The sequence below is a fragment of the Mauremys mutica genome, chromosome 1 (genome assembly GCF_020497125.1).
Source record: "Mauremys mutica isolate MM-2020 ecotype Southern chromosome 1, ASM2049712v1, whole genome shotgun sequence".
Taxonomy (NCBI): Eukaryota; Metazoa; Chordata; order Testudines; family Geoemydidae; genus Mauremys; species Mauremys mutica.
In genome coordinates, this window is record NC_059072.1 from 283,806,178 (window position 1) to 283,830,048 (window position 23,871).

At 46.9% G+C, this 23,871-nt stretch overlaps 1 protein-coding gene across 5 annotated transcripts in view; it reads left to right on the forward strand.

Annotated features, from left to right (window-relative positions):
- The first annotated feature begins 240 nt into the window (after positions 1-240).
- Positions 241-23,871, forward strand: part of MYCBP2 (MYC binding protein 2) — a 415,400-nt gene continuing 391,769 nt past the window's right edge. For 4 of the 5 annotated variants that reach the window (XM_045011267.1, XM_045011270.1, XM_045011275.1 and 1 more), the window contains exon 1: positions 241-652. In XM_045011267.1, coding sequence (XP_044867202.1) covers positions 360-652 — 293 coding nt within the window. In that variant the 5' untranslated portion in view covers positions 241-359. Of the gene's footprint in view, positions 653-8,831; positions 8,958-10,342; positions 10,474-16,585; positions 16,624-23,871 lie in introns of those variants that run through there. The other variant, XM_045011289.1, reaches the window with a different exon arrangement.

Consider the following 23,871-nt stretch of genomic DNA (forward strand, 5'->3'; position numbering starts at 1 on the left):
CTGTGAGAGAAACTCCGCGAGGGGAAGCGGCGCCGGCCTCGCCCCCCGCAGCGGGAGTCGGGCGCGAGCGAGCGGCGCGGGCCCCCGGCGGATACACAAGCTCGCTCCGGTCCCCGACGCGGCCCTGCCGGGACCGGCCTGCGCCGGCAGGAGCGGGCTGCGCGGGCGCGGCGGCGGCGGCGGGGGGAAGAGGTGTCCCTGCGGCCCCGGCCCCGGCCCGAGCGGGTGAGCAGCGCCGCGGCCGCTCTTGGCGTTGGCGGCCTCCCCATGGCCGGGCCCCGGCGGTGAAGGCAGCGGGAGCCGCCTGTGTCCGTGTCTCGCCGGGGAGGCAGCTCAGCCGCCAGGGGGCGGGGAGAGGGATGTGCGCGGCCGCCTCCGCCGCAGGAGCCGCCGCCGCCACCGAGACGGGGGCCGAGGGCGGCTTCTTCTCCTCCTGCTCCTCTTCCCGCGGGTCCTGCCCGGCGGGGGCCGTGGGGTCCGAGGCGGGCTCAGCCATGGGGCTCGGGGCGCTGCCCGGGGCGGCGGGGCCGCCACCTCCGGGCTGCAGGGACCGCTACCAGCTGCTGCTCTCGGGCCGGGCCCTGGCAGACACATACCGGAAGATTTACACGGCGGCGCTGAGCGACAGGGATCCGGGAAGCCACGCGAGCAGGTAACGCACCCCCAGGCCTCCCACTCCCGGGCCAAGCGGGACAACCTTCCCCCAGCCGGTAGGCAGCTCCCCGGCATGTCGTGCACTCTTCTCCTTAGCTGCCAGGGCGGTCCTGTGATAGAGGACTAATGCGACCATTCAGGGTGGTGTAATGTACCCCCATTGCCACCTAGGGTGTCCGCAGAGGGAACCCCCGGCTTCCCACCTGGGCAGGTAACGCACCCACTCGCCATGCGCCCGTCCGGAGTCAACGGGCAGGTAGCGCCCAGCCTCCTAGGACCCAGAGTTAGATAACGAGCCAGCCAGCGAGGTGGTAACCCCAAAATCCCGAGGGTCTGGGGTAGGTAATGCCTCCCTCACTAGAGCATCCATGCAAATACCGTTCCTACATTCCTCCAAGGGGGGTGGGTACCTGGGAACAGAGCTCACTCCCTTGCTGGAGTCCCCCAAACAAATCACCCGGCCTACTGACTACCTGTGGCAGGGTGATTCTGATAGGTAGTATTGTGGTTGAAAGTGTCTAATTTGCTGTCTCCCCACCTGGGTGGGTAATGCACTCAGCCTGCAACTGAGATCATCCATGTGGATATTACACCCTCACCCTGAGGCAATGCACTCAGCTAATGTACCACCACTTGGACCTCCCAGTTAGGTAAGGTACCCATCTCTTCTGCCCATACCTGTGTCTCTGAGCTGCTACCCCCTCTATCTACCCTGCCTCTGCTACCAAGCTAGCACATGTAATCCTTGCCAGCCAGCTCACTGGATGCTTAATGTGCATCCTGCTCTACCCAGTTCTCTGGGGCAGGTAAGGTACTCTCCTCAACTGGATCCACTTTGGCATGTGTTGCACCTACTCTCTAACCCCAGGCAGATAAAACAGCGGGTGCCTTCCGCTCTTGGGCAGGTGTGAGGCCCTCCATCTAAGCTTTAGTCTGCCATGGACAGGCATTTACTGTGCTCATTCCCCAGTCACTGTTCTCTTCCCAGGGCCGTTTCTGTGCCCAGGTACTTTGACTTAAGGCAAGATGGTGCCTCCTTGGGGACCTATGCACCTAAGCTTGCTTCCTCCGCAACCCTGGGCCAGGTACTCTGTCTTTGTGTCAGGTATCATGCTCTCCCCCTCCCCCAAGTCCCTGTCCCTGCTTTGAGGCCCATTCTCCAACTTGTTCTCTTCATCCTAGACAGGTGGCTCTCCCCCATGGTCTGTAATGCGCTGGGTGGGGAGAGGTGGAGTGGGTGCAGGATCGGGGTGGGAGCTATCACACCAGATTGTCTTCTTTCCCAGCAGCAGCACCTGGAGCATGTGATGTGCTAGGGAGATAGGATGGGGGTACAGGCACACTACATACTCCATCCTGCCTGGCAGCAGCTGTGTGAGGTTGCATGGGGCAGTCTGCAGCAGTGGTGGGGAGAGGGGAGGCCAGATGTGGGTCCCATGTGGGCTGGGGGATTGGTTAGGCAGAACCTTGAGGGGCTGTTGGAGAAAAGGTGGCTGGTGCAAGCTGGGTTCTAACCTTCCATTCTAACCCTGGGAGTGGGAGTCAGTGCATGGTGGCAGCGGCTGCTGAGATGCTGCTGAGACAGTATGCAGCGGGTTACTTCCCAGAACCGGGGGTGGGGCAGAATGGGGCTCAGTCCAACCAAAATACATACAGACACATTTGGGCAGCCTTGACCCTGCACATGGCTGTTTCTTGCCATGGGCTGCAGTTTAGGGATGTGCAAATGTTGCATCTTGCACAGGGAGGCTTCAGTGCCTGATTCTCCCATTCAGCTCTGAAGGGGATAGGCATTAATGTGACACTGACAGCTTAGGCCCTGCTACTTCCATGACAGCTGTGGAGTCTGTGCTCAGAGTCAGCAGTGAGTTCTTGGGGAGCTGGATGTTGGGGCTGTCACATGAAAATGACCTAAGGGGCAGGAGCGAGTAGGGTGCTCACCTCTCCCCAGGCTGGGTCACAGTGGGGGACCCCCGGTGGCTGCTTCTTCATGCGCAACAAGGGTGAATGTTGTTGCAATGAATCCCTTTGGTTTCACCTTCCTGGTGACCAGGGTCTGCCCTCATATTTCACTCTTACCCTTGGAGATTGCTGAGGATTTCAGTGACATGTTCACCTGTCTCCATTTGGAGACCTTCCTAAACACAGGAGGTGGAAGGGTGCTGTATTTATTCACATTCTTGAGTTGAATTAAGTTGTGACATAGGGTGAGCAGAGCCAGTCACAAGAGAAATATTAGCTCTGTGAATCAATTCCTTGACAAGTAAATGCTGGTGAAACATTAAAATTAAGTGGTTTTTTTTTTTACAGTTTGACTTTACTTACTCAGATTATGTCCCCCTTTCGAAAGCACAGGGAATCCAATAATTAATTGTAGCCAGTGTGTCTATGAGAGAAGTAATTTTGCAAACCACAAGAATACTGCAACCTTCTGATTTATCTGTTGGCCAGTAGGCATCTCTGGGCCCTGACCTTTAGTGTGTGTTTTTGTGCACCATCTCATTCTGTCCCATCTGTATAACCAAGAAACTGTCATATTTCAGACCGCATCTGTGAAAATCTTGCTGTTCTTGTTATGCCTTTAATTCTGTGATTCCATGTTTCTCTGTTTAATATTTTCTTCTCATCATGAGCCTTAAAAATCAGTTTAACCTGTTAAGGGACTACAAACATTCATCCTAGGAAATTCAGGTTCAGCCTTAATTATATGGTTAATGCAAGGTGTCGTGAGAGAGTAGAGTTAAAGTTGTTCGGGTGTCTCAACTGTATGTTTCCACGCCTTAAAATCTTTGGATTTCCTTTAAGCTTAACATTAATTCTGAATTCAGGTTTATAATGGTTGGTTTTGGAATTATTACAGTGATTGCCATGACTTTTACTCTTAAACTCCAGTTATGTCCTCTCTCTTTGAACTTTGGTTTAACATAGTTTTATTATTTTAAAATTAAAAATGTCTTGCATGAACCTTAAAGATGATAGCTTGTGGTTTCTCAGAGTTCAAGATGTGTATTCTATCAGTCTTAAACTATTTTTAAATTGTAAATTAAGGCCAGATTCACTGGTATGTTTTGACTGCTTTGAATCACTTTGGAGCAGCACAAAGAAGCCAGAATATATTAGTCAGGTCAATAAGATTTACAGCTGCTTTGTCACTGGAACACTGTAAGCAACTACAAAGTACTGTACTGCTGAATTTAGCCCTTATTTGCTAATGTTATCCATGCTTTTTAAGAGCAGGCACAGTTGTTTCCAGTGCAGTGACAACAGCTAAGCAATCTCCCAGTCAGAACTCTTGACCCAAAAAACAGTCTTTCTCTCACAACTAACTCATTACAACCAAAATAATTGTGGCATGCAATTTCTCTGTAGAAGAAAAGTGGTGATAGTCTGAGTTACCACTGTCAGAATAGTTGCGTGTTCTAAATTATTAGTCATAGGTAGCGCTGGCTGAAAAATTGAGTTTTGAATGTTTTTGATTAAAAACAGGGTAAAAATTTTCTCTAAAATATTTGCTAAAAAGTATCAATTTTTCATCCAACTCTAGTTATAATTAGATGCAGTAGTTAATAACTTTGACTGCATTACGTTGTAATTAAGCTAACATAGACTATATGCGAGTTTTTAACTGAAGCCTGCAGTTCCATTATTAAAATCATTTGGGTAAGTAATTTCTTAAAGGACCCATTTCAGATAGTTTAAATTATGACCAAATTTAGGAGTTGACTTGTAAATTCTCAGAAATTTCATTCTGTATTCAGAGAATACTGTAATTTGGGGCATGATGCACTAATTTTCTTGCATAATAGAGTGGAGATACTGACTCTTTTTTTAAGTGCACAGTTAAACTCAGTTGTAACAATGAAGCTGTAAGTAATGCCTCTGTTATAGTCAGATTTATGATAAAAGCTTGCTTTTTACTTTGTTTTGAAAAGTTAGAAATCAAAGCTATATTAGATTGGCCAAGCACTGCCAATGCAAAGTTAAATATATGATTCTTGAATAATCTATACAGTATTTATAAATGTATACTCAGAGGTTATTTGTACTAGCTGTCATCTAAAAGTAGTGAGTGATGTATCACATGCTGAAAAGGTTCAGTAATAGGTATTGAAGTAGAGGTAAAGATGTTTCATATTTCTTATGTATTTTAACAATAATGTTTTAGTATACACCATTATCAGAAATCATTAGACAAATTCTTTTTAAAGAATTTGACATAGTGCTATGACTAGTGTCAAACTTCTTGATAGTGAATTAAACTGAGATTAGTTAAAAAGACAAATGAACTTTGGTAAATCTAAGTTTAACCTCTATTTTTATGATTACTGCAATATTAGGAAACATAAAAACAGCGCTGTTGTGGTTTGAAACCTTCTCTAGTACTCTTGCCCACGGTTCTCAAACATCATTGCACTGCGACCCCTTCTGACAACAGAAATTACTACACGACCCCAGGAGGGGGGTCTGAAGCCTGAGCCCATCCAAGCCCCACTGCCCCAGGGAGGGAGTGTAGGGGAGCAAAGCCCAAGCCCAACTGCTCCTGGCAGTGGGGGGGGGAAGCCGAAGCCAAAAGGCTTCAGCTCCAGGCAGAGGGCCTGTAACCTGAGCCCCACTGTCCAGGGCTTGGGCTTTGGTCTCCAGTGGTGGGGCTTGGGCTTGGCCCTGGGCCTCAGCAAGTCTAAGCCAGCCCTGGCAACCGCATTAAAACAGGGTTGCGACCCACTTTGGGGTCCTGACTCACAGTTTGAGAACCTGTGATCTAGTCATATTATTGAAAGGTGAATCTAGTTTTTTAAAAGCCCAGTTAAGTTTTGACTCACTTTCTATAAATAAGGCTATGTTTTAGTCACAGGTATTTTTAGTAAACTCATGGACAGGTCACAGACCATAAACAAAAATTCACAGGCCCATTACCTGTCCATGACTTTTACTAAAAATACTTGTCGTGACTAAGACTTGGGCGGGGGGCCATGGGTGCTCTGGGGGGGCAGTCCAGGGACCCCGCTGGGGGGTGGGGGTGCCCAGGACCCTGCTGGGGGCTTCTGTGACAGTCTCGCAGCCTTATCTATAAAATATATTAATTTAACATTAATCTATAGCTGTCTTTCCCTCAGTTTTGGACTTTCCTGCTCCTTGTGTTTGTACCTCCATACTACACTGCTTAATGAAAATAAGCTGATTTCTTGGTTTTGAATCAGTTCTTTGGGTTGGTTGCCAAAGGATACTTGTTAGATCAGCACATCCAACCCTCTTAATGTATATCTGCACATCCTCTGTATCAAGTTGTCCGCTATTACAAGGTTTTTTTTGTCCCTCTCCCCCACTTCCACGCAGTTTGATGAAGAATGTCTACAAAGATGCTTACTACCTTCAGACTTTGAAAACTTCTGCTTGTTTTTCACACTAAAAGCCAAACACCACCTGTCATTTTTGAAAACATTAGGCTGCTTTTTACCTTGAGATTCAGAAGTTTTTTAGTTTCATTGCTTAAGAACTGCTTACAATGCTATAATGCAGCTTGAAAATATGAGTCATATTTAGCCAGTAATAATGGACTGAATTATAGATTATACAACAATAATAATAACATAGTGAGACACTGGTGTTTCTTGTGAAAAGTACATACATTGTATGCAGGGCCAGCTCTGGCTTTTTTGCCGCCACAAGCAAAAAAAAAAAAAAAAAAAGGGGGTGGGGGGCCGCGCCGGAGCGGCAAAGCAGGGAAAAAAAACAACAAAAAAACCCCACACAGCACGGCAAAGCGGGGTGGGGGAACAAAAAAACGGCGTGGCTGGAACTGCAAAGCGGGGGGGGGGGGGAGGAAACAACAACAACAAAAACACGGTGCGGCCGGAGCAGTAAAGCAGGGGGAAGGGGGGGGAACAAAAACAAAAACACGGCGCAGCCGGAGCGGTAAAGCAGGGGGGGGACAACGGCACGGCCGGCAAAGCGGTGGGGGGGGGAACCCCCACCGGGCGGCCGGAGCCAGGGGACTCCCTGTGCTGCAGAGTGCGTGCCCGGTCTAGTGGGGGGGAGGGGAAGGAACGGGGGGGGGAGAGAGAAGGGGGCGGCCAGCGCTTCAGCGGGGAGCTCACCCCGCGGCCCCGCTTACCGGGAGGGCTCTGCGCTCCCGGCAAACAAAAACAAAAAGCGGCCATGCCGCCCTAGGATTGGGCGGAATGCCGCCCCCTAGAATCTGCCGCCCCAAGCACCAGCTTGCTCAGCTGGTGCCTGGAGCCGGCCCTGATTGTATGACCACATTTTCCATTCCTTTTGTAAAATAAGATATGCGAGCCCAGGGGTTGGCAACCTCTGGCATGCGGCTTGCCAAGGTAAGAACCCTGTCGGGTCGGGCTGGTTTGTTTACCTGCCGCATCCGCAGGTTCAGCCGATCGGGGCTCCCACTGGCTGCGGCTCGCCACTCCAGGCCAATGGGGGTGGCGGGAAGCTGTGGCCAGCACATCCCTTGGCCCACACTGCTTCCTGCCGCCCCCATTGGCCTGGAGCGGGGAGCTGCAATTGGCCGAACCTGTGGACGTGGAAGGTAAACAATCCGGCCCGGCCTGCCAGGGTGCTTGCCCTGGCGAGCCGCATGCCAGAGGTTGCCGACCCCTGGGTTAGCCTGTTCAGAGTTTTTATTTTTCTGGCTTAACACTATTAGTCCAATTTACATTACATTATACACTGATAATTGTACTTTATTGGAAACTGACAAAAGTTGTTGAATTCAGTGTTGTTGTAGCTGTGTTGATCCCAGGATATTAGAGAGACAAGGTGGGTGAGATGATATCTCTTACTGGACCAACTTCTGGTGAGAGAGATGAGACTTTCAACAAATTGTGTAACTTCTGAATATTTGAGAATCAGTGATACAGTAGCAGACTCTTTAATTGTAACTTTATACATTATATTTTAATCTTTTCATTTTATTGTGATGTTAGTTAATCCTCATCAGTAGATGAATGCATTTATTTTTTTAGTCCTGTTTCTTGTCTTACACTAGTGCACAAGATGTACTACAAGAGGATGTGTACTTTTAAAAAGTGGGTGGTAGAAATTCTGACAAGGCTTAAGAGTTTAAAAGTTGATACACCATGCTATTTAAAAATACATTAGTGACTGAAGTAGTGGAAGAATCAAGTAAACTGATTAATTGTAAAATTTAGTAAATGTTGGAAAGGGGCTTTGAGGGAAGGGGGGTATAGAAAATCATAATTTGAATAACTACTTCTGAAGTCAAAGCAGTTTAAAGTGATAAACTGTTCAATGAGTGATTCAAAATGAAATGAGGTATTGAGTAATTTTAAAAATATGAGTTGAAGTGTTGGGTTGACAGTGGGAATATAGAGGTTGTATATGGAGCTTTGGAAATTAGAAGAATCTAGTTTTGGCAAATGAAGAGGTGGAACAATCAATCCTGACTAGAAATCTAGAAACGCGAAAGTCTGTTTTTGTAGTCTTGATTCCTAACACTTTCTTTAAAATATTTTAAATTTTAGACAGGAAGCATTTATTTTGGAGGGGATGGGCTGATTTGATGAAATTGCATTGTGTAGGGATTTTCGGCAATTCTCAAACTTCATTGCACCGTGACCCTCTTCTGACAACAAAAATAACTGTGACCCCAGGAGGGATGGCCAAAGCCCGAACCCCACTGCCCTGGCTGGGGGGCCCAAAGCCAAAGCCCAAGGGCTTCAGCCCTGCATGAGGGGTCTGTAACCTGAGCCCCGCCGCCCAGGGCTGAAGCCAAAGCTTGAGCCCTGCTGCCTAGGGCTGAAGTCCAAGCCTGAGGGCTTCAGTCCTGGGTGGTGGAACTGGGGCTCAGGCTTTGGCCCAAAGCAGGTCTAACGCCAGCCCTGGCAACCCCATTAAAATAGGGTTGTGACACACTTGGGGGTCCCAACCCATAGTTTGAGAACTGCTGGGTTAGATTAATAATAAAGAGATATGTAAAGCCATTTGTGTTTAAACTCTAGTTCAAATCTAGTTTATTTTGGAAGTGACCAAAAGTAGTTTCACTTTGACAGCTGTTTCGTGGCAATTTAAAATGAGTCTGTGGTTTCAGGACAAGCCCTCATAGTTACCTGTTCATGTTGCTAAGTGGTGACATGTTGCCTTTGTTTGCTGTCTGTGAGGTAAAGGAGTGGACAGGGAGAGCAAACTGCCTTCTCATTTCTCAAGGTGGCTCTCTGTAGTTACTGCTGAGGCATGCAAGTGAGGCAGGATAGGGAAGTTTGTGCAGCGGTCTCCCCTCCCCCCCCATACTTGCTTTGAGGAAGTATTTTTTGTCAACAGTGTATTTTGTAAGTATTAAAATTGAGTTTTTCCCTCCCAATGTGTGTTGTAAATTATACTAATTGAAAAGATCGAGTGAAATATCTTGTTTTGTATATTAAGTATTGTGAACAGCACATTGTGATACATCAGTTTTTTCCTTAATATTGGAGGGCTTGTTTTCATTAGAAGATACTGATGATTGGGTCAGTATATGAGTGCTATGGGGTGCTGGTGGCCTGTTATATGGAGGAGGTCACACTAGATGATCTGGTTGTCCCTTTTGGCCCTAAACTCTGATTGTTACCTAATCTTTTAAATGAGTTACTTTTTTGTATCAGCATCTTTCTTTTTAAAAAAATTCTGTACAGAGGGGAAATAAAGAAGACAAGCTTAAATGTATGAAGAGGTGGAAAGCCTCAGTGTATCAGTTTGCGGGATACACTGCTTTTTGCTATCCAGCCATTTTCACATTCTTTTAGTGGGTTGTCTCCCTTCTTCCTGCCTTGCAGTGTGGTTGGGAGTTACAGTAATCAGTTTCAAATTATTTTTTTTGCTTTTGAAGACTTGTAATATTAATTTCTGCCTGCTCTAATAGCGACATTTAAATAGCTTACAATTTTATGTATTGATGCTATAGGAAGCCCAACACCCCTCCTATCACAAAAAATGCATTTATAGTGTCTGCTGTATGTACTTTCCAGCTACCAAAAAGCTGTGGAAAGCAAGAGTATGACAGTTTAAGAAATGTCTTGGTTAACAGTAACTAATTTGTCCATTTTATTAAAAACAGATTTATTTAGCTACAGGGAAAAAAAAATCTGAAACGTATGCCTTCTAAAGTGTGTTAAAATCTTCAAAAGCACTTACAGTGCTTTTGAAAAACAATGTAAATGACCCTTCCCTTTTTGGGAAACCATGTCCTGCAGACCTCTCTAGTCTTGAGGTATTGTGTTTGTGGTAATACCATCTGAAATTCTAGTGATGTCAGTCCTACTGAGTTCGACTGTCATCTTTTGTCAAGTAACCTGCAATAAAAATTGATCTATTTTCCTAGTCCAGTTAGACTTAGGGAGATATTAATTTTGTAACTAATGGAATGTGACGGTTAAGACCAGCTCCTTCAGACTCCCACAAGGGGATTTCATGTTTCTCTTCATAGTTAAGAATAGAGGAAATATATCAAGACTTGATAAGAGATGGGGCCAAGACAGTTATAAAATAATCATCTCTTCTAATAAGGGATCACACTTAAGGTTTTGCCCTAGTGTCTACCCATATGATATCAGCCCAGAAGAGGACTTTGTACTTCATGATTCAGGTGGTCAGACTCTGAATACTTTATGTACTAGTAACCCATAGAATGCTTACTTGTCCAGTTCTCTTGTCCCATCAGATTATTTTTTTCTTGTAGGTTGAGCATTTGTAGTTCAAGGTTCTTCTGCATGATGCGCTGCACCTTCACTATGCGGGTGATTTTGTTGGAGAATCTCTGGCTTCTCATCTCCACGTGGTTGGTTGGTATAGGCAGAATCTGAAATGGAGGCAAGTCTTTTGTGAGCTGGGTAGAGTATTTTTACCTATAATCTCAAATCAGTGATATAAAAGCTCTTGAATCAATTTTTCTGTTTTTCAGATCTGTTATCTGAGGAATACTTTTATATCTAGATATGAAAAATGCCTTATTTTTATGTCTTCTATCCCTGGAATGCTCCACTTAATTCCATCTGCCATACTTCCTTCTTTTAATTCCTTCTTAAATCCCTCCCTTCTTCATTGGAGTCTCATTAAAAATATATCAGAAAACTTTGGAGGTGCCATACATGTGTTTTCCAAGTTGCTGTCTTACCCCATAGTTCTCTCCTTTCTCTTCCGCTCTCTCCCCGTGTTTTCATCTCATTCTGTCCCCATCTTAGTTTACATAATCTCTTAGTACAGAGAATCCAGTCTTAATCCGTTTTCATAGAGTGTTATGTACATCTGTGGTCCTATAGACATTGTATACAAAAAACTACATTCTTTTAATGTTAATTTTTTTTCAAAAGTTGGGAAATGCCAGTATTAAATTTGTCCATGGAACTTCAGTTCTGCCTCCATGCACATATGGAGTTATGATATAATCTTTAGTGACATGATCACTTACTCTTTTTTTCCATAGGACCCTGCCTTCTTTGTAACACTGGATGCTCGGTGCTTATTGAATGAGACAACTGTTCAATATTTCTCTTCATTTTCGTTATTCAGTTTTTAGGATCATGGTTTATTAACTGCACTGCATCCAAATATGCACTGAATAAGATTTTTTTAAACTATCTTAGGGGCCTTTCCATTGCACTTATTAACCATACTATCTTAGTACCTTGGAGTATTTAATGAATTTATATCACAGGAGCTTTGAAATAGGAAGTAGTTTTCCATTTATAGAGACGAAGAACTGAGTCACAGATTGTCCAAAATGTGCAAAAGAATTCTCTGATTTTATCTTAGTGATTGGGTGCTTATTTTGAGACATTACCTCTGAAAAATCAGGTACAGTGAGTACCTGCGGATCTCCTTGACTTCAGTTGAAGTTGAGAGCTTAGCACTTTTGAGTCAGGCCACCTGTGAGTGTTAAAATGAGCATCAGAAAATGAGAACTACACACTTAGCGATCACATCTTAGAACCAATTTTTCAGGTCTTCACAATTCATAGAATTAAAGGCCAGAAGGGATCATTAGATGGTCTACACCGGTGGTTCTCAAACTTATTTTTCTTCATGGATCACTTGAAAATTGCTGAGGTTCTTGGGGACCACTTAATGATCTTTCCAAATGTTGTTTGTACCATTAGCTAACTATTGTAAAGTGCTTAATAATAATAAACTTTTTTTTGTTCTACAAATAAAACACACAACACATATTTTAATATCAGTAGTCTTACCTTCCTAATGCGATGGATGTGTCCTCTCTCCCCCGCCACGGCAGCCCCTGAACTGAGGCTGGGAAGGAGGGCCATATCTTTGTTGGAGCCGCAACCCTGGAGCTGGGGAGAGTCACCTCGTTCTTTGCCTGCAGCAGCACTGCATGTCCCAAATTCCCCCCACCCCTGCTTCTCACTACACTGCCCCCTCTTCCCCCCAAGGCCACCACCTCACCTTACATGTGCGTCTTCTCCAGGGTCCAGACACCTAATTAGTGGAGCCATGCTTGCTCCACTAATTAGGTGGGTGGCCCTTCATTCTCTTGTGTGTGGCCACCCAGGTGTGCACCTTAGAGGGAACTATCCATGGACCACCTGAATGGAGCTCGTCCACGGACCACAGTTTGAGAAGTCTGGTCTAGGCTTATCTGCTGGTATCTCACAGGCCATTAAATCTCACCCAGTTATCTCTGTGTTGAGTCCACTAACTTATATTTGACTGAAGCATAATTTGTTTGACTAAAACCTATCTTCAGGAAAGGCATCCAGCCTTGATTTGAAGCCATCAAAGGATGGAGAAGCCTCCATTTCCCTTGATAGTTTGTTCCAGTGGTTAATCACTTTCACTTTTAAAAGTGTGTGCCTAACTTCTGTAGTTAATTTGTCTGGCTTCAGCTTCCTGTGGTTGGGTCTCTGCTAGATTAAACAACCTTTTAGTTTCTGGTATTTTCTCCCATAAAGGTATTTACACACTAGTGAACTCACCTCTTGATTTTCTTTTCAATAAACTAAACAGATTAGGCTCTTTTAAATCATTCACTGTAAGGTATTTTCATGAGTCCTTGACTCATATTTGTGCCTCTTTCTGCTTGTTCTCCATATGGACACCAGAACTGGAGGCAGTGTTCCTTTGTCATTTTCACTGATGACATGTACATACCTTTACTCCTAATTGCTACTCTCCTGTTTACACCACTAAGGATCATATTAGCCCATTTGTTGCAGCCTTGTACTGGGTGGGCGTTATGTTGCTTGTTTGCTATGAGCTCTGAATTCTTTCGGAGTCGCTGCTTTCCAGGATAAAGTCCCCCATTCTGTAAGTGCAGCTTCCGCTCCTTTTTCCTATATTTATATCTTTGCATTTGGCTGTATTTAAATGCATTTTATTTGAATGGGCCTGGCTTATCAGGCAATTCAGATAGCTCTGTATGACTGCCCTGTCTTCATTATTTAGCATTGTGCCAGTCTTTGTGTCATTTGCAAATTTTATCAACAGTGATTTTTATATTGGCTTCTAGATCGTTGATGAAAATTTGGAATAGCATCAGGCCTAGTGCTGAGCCCTGAGGAACACCATTAGAAACATCCCCTTTGACAACTACTTTTTGAGATCTGTTAGTTTGCTGGTTCTTAATCCATTTAATGTGATCTTTTTTTTTTAAATTAGAATGTCATGTGATACTAAGTCAAACTCCTTACAAAAGTTTGTGTATTACATGTGTGCAATTACCTTTATAATCTTGTAATCATACCAAGTTTATAATCTCTTCAAATAATGTAAACAGATATATTTGACAAGACCTATTTTCATAAAACCATGTTGTCTGGCATTAATTTGATTCCTGTTCTCTACTAATTAAGCCCTGCAGCAGACTTTACATTATTTTGCCTAGCATTGATGTCAGGCTAATGAGTTTATAGTTACCCAGGTTACCCTGCTTCTGGAACTTCCCTGGTATTTCAAGATTTTTTTTTTTTAATTATCACCAACTGTCCAGAGATCATCTCAACCAACTCATTAGAGCTCTGGGGTGCAAGTTATCTGAGCCTGCTGATTTTTTTTAAAAAGCATTTATCCCTAATATATGTAACATGCTCCTTTGTTACTAATGTACTGGAAATTACATCATCTTTATGCCATATAAATTACACCATCCTGCATTTATTGAACATTTCTGCCTTTTCTTTATTAACAACTTTACCATATTCATCTATTAATGGGCCTGTACCATTGCTAGGTTTTCTTTCATTCTTAATATACTTAAGTTCTCCTGCTTCTTTTTCTTAGCCCTATCTGATTTTTCCCCTGATGTCTTCAGCTTTCCTTATCCGTTTTCTACAGTTCATAATTCTAATTATATTTATTACTATATATTTTGCCTTTTTTCTTTTTTCTATGTTCCTTTTTTATTCCTAATTGCTTCCTTCAATTTGCCACTTAACCAGGAGGAGCTTTTAGACAAAGTTGTCTTCTTTCCTTGATTGTGGAATCGTGGCAGTTCTTAAAGAACTCCAAATTCTCATTCACCTGTTTGTATCTAAACTTTTCCTTAAGTTTGGGAAATTAGCTTGGGAAACACCAAGTGTAAATAACTGGTTGGGACTGTTCGGTTTGCCCATATTGAATGTATACGGGTCATGGTCACCGGTTCCTCGGCAACCAGCAGTTTCCAGTCCAGTGATTAATTCATCTTTATCCATCATAATGAGGTCCTAAATAGTTACTTTGTGTTGGGTGTAACATCTATTTGTGTTTAGAAAATTATCTAAACACAAATTGACTTGTTACTAGCTATATTGAGACCTCCAGCATATATCTCCTAAATTGAAGTCCCACATGTCTTTCACATATTAGATAGGTACTTAGCATGTAACTCATTCTGTTCACAAGCTTGATGTGGTGGTCTGTTGCAGATCTCCTCCCCCCCCCCACTAGTTCCCCTTTATTGGCTTTGTTAATTAGCATATTGAGCCATATGCATTCAAGATCCTGTGGATCTTAGTTATCAACAGCTCTGAAACATATATACATTCTTAATATATCCACATGCAAAGCACTTACAGAGTGGGTGATAGTATCCTGGGATATAGTGACAATGAAAAGGATTTAAGGGTCTTTGTAGATAACTGATTGATCATGAGTAAGGCAATATTTTAGTCACGGGTATTTTTAGTAAAAGTCACAGACAGGTCATGGGCAGTAAACAAAAATTCACAGCCTGTGACTTGTCCATGACTTTTACTATATACCCCTCACTAAGGGGATGGGGGGAGGGCGCATGGGGCTGGTGCAGGTTCCCTACCTGGTTTCTGGGAAGCAGCGACTTCCAGCTCCTAGCTGCTCATGCTGCCTCTGCTCCACCCCAAGCCCTGGTTCTGCAGCTCTCACTGGCTGGGAACTGCGGCCAATCGGAGCTGTGGCGGCAGTGTCTGTGGGCAGAGGCAGCATGTGAAGATAGGAGCTGAGGGAGGGGAGTTCCTGCCGTCCTTATGGGGAGCCCCACTGCCCTGCACCCCAATCCCCAGCCCTGAGCCCTCCCTCACCCAAACTCCTGCTGCTGGGGGCCCCGAGACTGCCCCAATAGCAGCCCATGCGACTGGCCCAGGAGCTGCCTGAGCAGCTCAGGTGGCTCCCAGGCCAGCCACACTGGCTGCTGCAGAAGTCACGGAGTCCGTGACCTCTGTGACAAACACTGAGCCTTAATCATGAGCTCCCAGTGTAATGCTGTAGCTGAGAGGGCTAGTGTAATCCTTGGATATATAAGCAAGGGGATATCGAGTAAGAGTAGAGAGATGATATTGGTTCTGTATATGGCTTTGGGCACTTCCCAGTGCAGGTAGACAGACATGCTAACTCTGCTTGAACTAGCACGCTAAGAATAGCTGTATAGCTGTGGCTCTGGCTAGTCACCTTAGTACAATCCCAGCTGACACACAGAAGCTCCTTTTCTAAACCAGATTTGTTGGTTTTCTTGTGTCAAAGTTTTGGATCGTGTCTGAGATCAGAGAAGAGTCAAGAATTTCCATTGAACTTTGGTGACCATCATTACCTTGTTCTGAATGCTTCTTTCCATGAGCAAAGCATGACATGGGTTCTTAACCTGAGGCTCACAAACAGGTGTAATGGGATCATGACCACTCTGCCCTTCTTATATTGCTAAATGGGAGGGAAGGTCTTGGAGGGAGGGGTCTAAGGGAAGTCCTGGTATGGAAAATGTTGAGAGCCACTGAATTAGTATTTCTTTTATGCTTGTTGCAATTATGCATTAAGATCCATGCATAAAAAAGGTGTATCGGAATCATTTAACAGACATTGAGCTACAGAAACTTACCAAAATTAGTGAGGGATCCTATATTTGGAAATTGTATATAATACCAAGAAATCCCCCTGCCCATATAAATATAAATCCAATTGAAACTTAAAGACCTTCAGGCAGCTAGAACAACTTCTGTATTTGAAGGGGCTTGCTGCATATGAGGGCCAGGAGAAAATTTTGTATTTGACGTATTGATCTTAAAAATGTACATCAGATTCTTCTCCTGATTGTAGTCACTTCTCCCCTTCTGTCACTAATTTTGAACCTTCATTTTTAGCAAAATAAAGGGGACAAGCAACAAGCTCCCTTCTCATTAAATTCTTTTTTCAAATACATAAAACTCCAGTGAGTGGGTAGTATGTTAGGTACTTCTAAAAATTAATGTATTCTTGGCCCTTGAAATGTCACGTTGTATCTGCCTCATGTTTGTTTTTTATTACTAAACATACAACTGCCGTATACAGGACTCGTTTTTAACACCAATGTAGACAGATGGACTACACTGGAAAACTTAAATGACGGAATGATTTGGAATTTTTTTAATTAAGTGGCTTATTGTGGGTAAAACGGAGTGTTTGCCAACACAATAATTAAAGAGAGAATCATAAAAGGGCATATACCATTGCCCAGTCCTAAAGATTTTTTTTTTCCTCTGTCCAGATCCCTTTTCACTCTTTGGAGCAAGACCCAGATGACTGGTGAGTCATAGCATGAGAACCAAACCCCAGGTAGTCCAGCATCAGGTAACAGGGCAGTACAGACCATTTTTCAGAGCAAAAAGAGAGACAATGAAGTTTAGGTCAAAAGATGTTTCTAATATCGAAACTAGGAACAAATATATAGGTAGAAAGGTTGTAAGGGACCATTATGATCGAGTCTAGGCTCCAAGTCTCTTTCAGTTTGCTAACTGCGGTTAAATCAAAGGCATTGTAATGAAGCTGCTTGGCACTGACAACCAATGGAACATTTACAAATGCTAAAGCCAAAGAAGACAAATTGAAGATCTAGAAAGTATCTTCTGCCTAAGCATTCTCCAGGCAGCTAACCACAGAGAGGAATCTCATCTTTAAGCAAGAGGAGACTTTCAAGTAGTACACCAGAGATACACGGAGTCAGGTCAGATTCCTTGGTATGACCCTGGATCCTAAAGCATCTTCCAGGTGGTGTGGAGGTCAGATTCAAACCATGATGAGAGGAGGGAACAGTGAGAATTTGAAAAGATTTCTCAGCCATGGAATTAAAAACTCTGGCTTAGTACAGGCTGCTTCTTGGGTAAATGCCCTTTTCCTCTGTTGATCCCTCTGCTTATTCTCTTCAGTATTCTGGGGATAGAGGGTATTGGTTTTCCTCCTTAATTTTTAACAGACCCTATTTATCCTTTGTGGGAGACAGCATTTGTTCTTCTGGCAGATACTGAAAAATACAGAGCCAGACTCCAACAGTGGTGTAATCTACAACGTTTTAAAATATTGGGAGTCAGCATTGTTGTTTGATTACCTGTTACTACAGAGTTACTGGACTTTGAATAAATGTTGAACTCACTTGACTTAAATAGTTGTTCTCCTGACAGCTTTGTGTTTGTACTGCAAATACAGCCTTTTTGGGGGTTGGTGGGTGTCACAGCAGGGATGTTTTATAGGTCGTTCAGTGAGGTATGGTTATTGTGTATTGCCCTATGATTAAATTACCTATCAATTACACCTCTATCTTGACACCTATTAATGGTTTGTGATACTTACATGCTCAGTTTTGCCTTATATTGGACAAAAATGAAGTTATGGATTAGAAATTTAGGTAACATCTCTGATTTTTATTGAGCGTGTCCCAAGGTTTTTTTTTACTCTTACCAAACACTTTGGGAAGACTATAAAACCTCCAAGTTATGAGCACCTTGGGAACAGAGGTTGTTCATAACTCTGACCAAAATGTTTTGGTTCTTTCAAATGTTTACATCTGAACGTTGACTTAATACAGCTTTGAAACTTTACTACGCAGAAGAAAAATGCTGCTTTTAACGATCTTAATTTATGTGAAACAAGCACAGAAATAGTTTCCTTACCTTGACAAATTGCTTTTTTTAAATTTCCCCTTAGTTTCTTCAAGTGATTGCTCATGTGTATTCCACAATGGGTGTGTGTACTCGCCACGTGCACCGGTGCTGGAAGTTTTTCCCCCTAGCATTACCCATAGGAGAGTGCCCTTAGTGACCCCTAGAGTGGCACCTCCACAGCACGGTATAAGGGGCGCTGTGCGCTCCCCCCACCATCAGTTCCTTCTTGCTGCCAGTGAAGGTGCTTCGGAGCTGCTCTGCTCCAGCTTGTCTGCAGCTTCCCTCCAGAACTCTTGTTCGTTCAGTGTACTAGTACCTGTAGTTAAAGTAGTTTGAGTTTTAGTTTAGTTTAGTGTGCCCGGGCCGGGGCATGCCCCGTGCCCCTTGTTTTAAGTCATGCGACACTTGTGGGCAACTGATGCCAGTGAGTGATTTGCATGCGGACTGTTTATGCTGTTTGGGTGAAACCCATCTCAGCGATCGCTGCAAGATTTACAAGTCGTTCAAGCCTTGGCCCAAGAGAGAAAGAGACATTTGGCTCGGGGCCATCCTGATGGTTGGTGTTGACCCTGACTCCGGTGCGCTGCTCCAAGTTGGCACCGGGTATTACGGTGTTGGTGCACGGCAACCCGCGGGTGCCATCTACCAGTCGGCACAGCTCCCCATCTGCGGGGCACGCCAAGAAGGCTAAGAGACCTTCTCTACTGTGGCACCAGAGCAAAACTGGGGGAGAGGCTAGACCCATGTTGGGCAGTCCTCCGTCCCCATTGGCCTCTAGGACTCTGACTCAGGTCGAGCGGAGTATCCCGGCCCATTCGGAGCAGGCTTCTCTAGATGTCCGGATGCCCTCCATGCCAGAAGCCCTGCAAGCGGCCAGGGATGTTATGTCCATGCCGGTACCAGGGGCACCGCCAACGCTGGCTCCACGGTCCAGAGGCAAGCTACGCTGGGATCTCCACAATTGCCCCGGGCTCAATACCAGTCACGGTTGGGGAAAATGTTCCTGACCCCGTTCACTGCTCAGCGACTGTCCCGTGCATAGTCCATCCAGGTCACCATCGACCCCCCCAACCAGGTTGTCTGGCTGGGTTCCAACTGACAGAGACTCCAGGCACCGCTCCACCTCGAGGAGCGGACACCGTCGAGACCAAGGCAGATGATGCCGAAGCCCCTCAGAGACTAAGACCTATCGTAGCCAGTCGCAACGCAAACGTCGACGCTGTTCCCGTTTGTTATCTTGCTCCAGGACCCTGCCACGGCACCGCTCCTGCACCCCTGGGTGTCGATTGCTGTCGCGGATCTGCCCGCTGGAGCCGATCACAGAGCAGCTGCTACTGCCAGTACCATTCCTCCACATCGGTATCACGGTCTCGTGGTCGGCATTGCTCCCGGCAGTACCAGTGGACCCCATGACTCCCGACACCACCCCTGGTGGGGGCTTGCTCGGTGGCTGGAGCCTTGGAACGGCTGTCTGCCTCCCTCTCCCAGCCTCCAAGGAAGGAGTCCGTGGGACGTGCGTCTTCGGTGCCTTGCCCAGAGGGTGACCATGTGGGGATCCTCCGGTGCCAGTGGACACGCAAAGTACCTCACCCGCCTCCTCACCTTCCCCTGATGAGGTGATTACATCTCCTCGTCCCTCTGTCCCGCAGGAGGACTCTAAAGCCCACCAGGAACTATTGAAAAGGGTGACATCTAGCCTCAGCCTTCAGGTAGAGGAAGTGGAGGAGCCCTTGGACTCCCTCTTCAACCTCTTCTCCACCTCGGTACCAGGCAGGGTGGCCCTTCCACTCCACAAAGGGGTGGCAAAAATTTCAAATGCCTTGTGGCAAACCTCAGCCTCCTTGCCCCCCATCTCAAAGAAAGTGGAACTCAAGTACTTTGTGCCTGCCAAGGGGCATGAATATCTATACACCCACCCTGCTCCTAACTCCCTGGTGGTCGAATTGGTCAACCACAGGGAGCAGCAGGGCCAACCAGCCCCTACTCCAAAAAATAAAGACTCAAGGAGGCTGGATTTATTTGGGAGGAAAATTTATTAGTCCTTGAGTTTCCAGTTACGAATGGCAAACCATCAGGCTCTCCTGGGTCGATGGTATGAGTTCAATCTGTGGGGCTCTCTTCCCAAATTTGAGGACTCCCTCCAGGAGCGTTACAGGAAGGAGTTCAAAGCTCTGGTGGAGGAGGGTACAGTGGCTGCCAGGGCAACCCTGCAGGCAGCATCAGATGCGGCAGACATGGCTGCACAGTCCATGGCCTCCGCGGCGGCCGTGAGAAGGGCGTTGTGGCTCCTGCTGTCTGCGCTGTCCAGTGAGGCACAGAACTCCTTGCAGGACCTCCTGTTTGATGGTAAGGCTTTGTTTGCAGAAGAGACGGACACAAAATTACACGGCTTGAAATACTCCCGCAGTACGCTTAAGACTCTCGGCCTCTATGTTCCCGCTCTGGCTAGACCTAAGTTTAAGCTGCAGCAGGCTGCTGCCCAGGCCACCCATTCTAAATATGAGACCCCTTATAAAAAGTCGTTGAACTATAAGAAACACCCGCAGAGGCAGTCCTGGTCTGCCCCCTAGCCTGAGTCCTCCAAGGGCAAACAGGCGGGGAAACATCAGTTTTGATGGGACGCCCGGGGCGACCTACCAGTTCACATCAGGGATCTACCCACAATAAAGCTTCCCTTCTCCAACTGGTTGTGTGCTTTTCTCTTAGAGTGGTCGTGGCAGACCTTGGACTGATGAATCCTCAACACCCTCTCCTGGGGCTACACCCTCCAGTTTACCTCTACCCTGCCCAACCACCCTCTGCCCCGTCCCTCCGGGGGGACCTCTCTCATGAGGCTCTGCTCGAGCAGGAGGTAAGGCGGTTCCTTGGCTTAGGAGCGGTGGAAGTGGTGCCAGCGGAGTTCAAACACAAGGGATACTACTTCTGCTATTTCCTTATCCCGAAGGCCAAAGAGGGGCTCAGGCCTGCCCTCTACCTGCGAGGCTTGAACCAGTACATGGTAAAGCTCAAGTTCCGCATGGTCTCTCTGGCCTTCATCATCCCCTCCCTGGATTCCAGGGACTGTTATGCCGCCCTCAATTTGCAGGAAGCATACTGCCACATCCATATATTCGAGGGGCACGAGCGCTTCCTCTGTTTCATGGTTGGGCAGGAACACTACCAATTTATGGTCCTCCTGTTTGGCCTGTCTGCTGCCCCCAGGGTTTTCACAAAGTGTATGTCTGTGGTGGCGGCCTACCTCAGACGTCGTGGGGTCCAGATCTTCCCCTATCTGGATGACTGACTGGTCAAGGGCAGCCCCCGGTTGCAGTTGCGGGATCACGTGGTGCTTCTCCTGTCCATGTGTGCCATGCTGGGCCTGTTGGTGAACAACACCAAGTCCACATTAGTCCCGGTACAGCACATAGAGTTTATTGGGGCAGTCCTGGACGCCATGTCGGCCAGGGCCTCCCTCTCACCAGACAGGTTCAAGACCCTAAAAGCATTCATCGACACAGTCGCAAAGTTTCCAGTGACAACAGCCAGAGTGTGTCTCCAGCTCCGGGGTCAAATGTTAGCGTGCACATATGTGGTTCGCCATGCCAGACCATGGATGAGGCCCCTCCATCTCTGGTTGGCCTCGATGTTTTCCCAGGCCAGAGACAGGATGGACAAGGTCCTCAATGTGGCCAAGCCAGTGATCGCCTCCCTACAATGGTGGTCCTCCCTGGGGAACATGCCCTGTGGGGTCCCATTCAGAGGCAGGCCCCCGTGGCTGGAGCTGGTGTCCGACACATTGTACCTGGGGTGGGGAGCCCATGTGGGGAACGTTCAGATCCAAGGTCTGTGGTCTGCACAGGACCTTGCCCTCCACATAAACATCAGGGAACTCAGAGCTGTCCGACTGGCGTGTGTGGCCTTCCGCTCGCACCTGGTGGGCAGGGTGGTCTGGGTTCTCACACACAACACTGCCTCGATGTTTCACATGAACAGGCAAGGCGGGGCCTGATTCTCTGCCCGGAACTCGCGGCAGGTCGCCTGAGCCGGGACTTCTCCTCTCAGCATGAGTGGTCTCTTCACCCAGAGGTGGTGCACAGACTTTTCCAAGAGTGGGGAACTCCCTAGGTGGACCTGTTTGTGACTCAGCAGAACCATCTGTGTCCCTGGTCCTGATCTCGGGGCGGGGCTGGGACTGGGCGCCATCTCCAATGCCTGCCTTCTATCCTGGTCAGGCCAGTTTCTCTATGCCTTCCTCCTGTTCCTGCTGATTGGCAAGGTCCTGGAAAAGATAAAGACGGACAGGGCCCAGGTCCTCCTGGTTGCCCTGGTGTGCCCCGGGCAACATAGGTACAGGACCCTCACGAGTCTGGCGGTAGCTCCGTTGTGGCCGTTGCCGCCCCTCCTGGTCCTGCACTCCCAGGACCAGGTTTACCTCCTCCACCCCAACCTAGCGGCACTCCACCTCACGGCATGGCGGCTCAATGGTTAGGCCGGGAGGAAAGGATGTGCTCGGAAGGGGTTCAGTGCGTCCTCTTGGAAAGTCGGTGACCCTCCACGCACTGAGCCTACTTGCCGAAGTGGTCTTGATTTTCCCAATGGACGGCTGAGCAGGGCGTCTCCCCCGTGGCTGCCCAGATCTAGCTCATTTTAGAATATCTCCTTCATCTTAGAGCCCAAGGCCTGGTGCTCTCGTCCGTCAAAGTGCACTTGGTGGCCGTATTGGCCTTCCATCCACCGGTGCAGGGGCACACGGTATTCTCCCATGCTGTGACTGGCCGATTCCTTAAAGGGTTGGATCGTCTCTTCCCATACATTAGGCCCCCAGTCCCACAGTGGGACCTGAACTTGGTGCTGGCCAGATTGATGGGTCCCCCCTTTTTAGCCGCTAGCTACTTTCTACTGGTCACACCTCTCGTGGAAGGTAGCCTTCTTGGTGGCGATCAGGTCAGCTAGACGCGTCTTGGAACTCAGGGCCCTGACCTCTGAGCCCCTGTACATGGTGTTCCATAAAGATAAGGTCTAGCTCCGCCCACATCCTTCGTTCCTCCCAAAGGTGGTCTCTGCTTATCACATGGGTCAGGACATTTTCCTGCTGGTCCTGTGCCCCAAGCCACATGCATCCAGCGAAGAGCACCGCTTCCACATGCTGGATGCAAGACGGGCTCTGGCCTTTTACCTGGAATAGGCTAAGCCGTTCAGGAAGTCCTCGCAGCTGTTCATCACCTTGGCCGAACCTGTGAGGGGTTGGCCGATCTCCACTCCGGCTCTCCAACTGGATCACCTCGTGCATCCGTACCTGTTATGACCTGGTGGGAATCCTTCTGCCGTCAGTTGTGAGGGCACACTCGACTAGGGTGCAAGCCTCATCGGCTGCCTTTGTAGCCCATGTCCCCATTCAGGAGATTTGTAGGGCTGCCACGTGGTCTTCAGTTCACACATTCACCTTGCATTATGCTGTCGTTTCCCATACCAGGGAAGACACTGGATTCGGCAGACACTGTGCTCCAGCCCGAGAATTTGTGTACTCTTATCCACCTCCAACAGATATAGCTTGGAATCACCTATTGTGGAATACACACGAGCAATCACTCAAAGAAGAAAAGACAGTTACCTTTTCCGTAACTGGTGTTCTTCGAGATGTGTTGCTCATGTCCATTTCACATCCCGCCCTCCTTCCCCACTGTCGGAGTTGTCTGGCAAGAAGGAACTGAGGGTGGGGAGAGCGCGCAGCACTCCTTATACCGCGCCATGGAGGCGCCACTCCAGGGGTCGGTAGGGGTGCTCCCCTATGGGTACTGCTAGGGGAAAAACTTCTGGCACCGGTGCACGTGGTGAGCACGCACCCCTATTGTGCGTAAGTAACACATAAGTAACACATCTTGAAGAACACCAATTATGGAAAAGGTAACACTCTTAA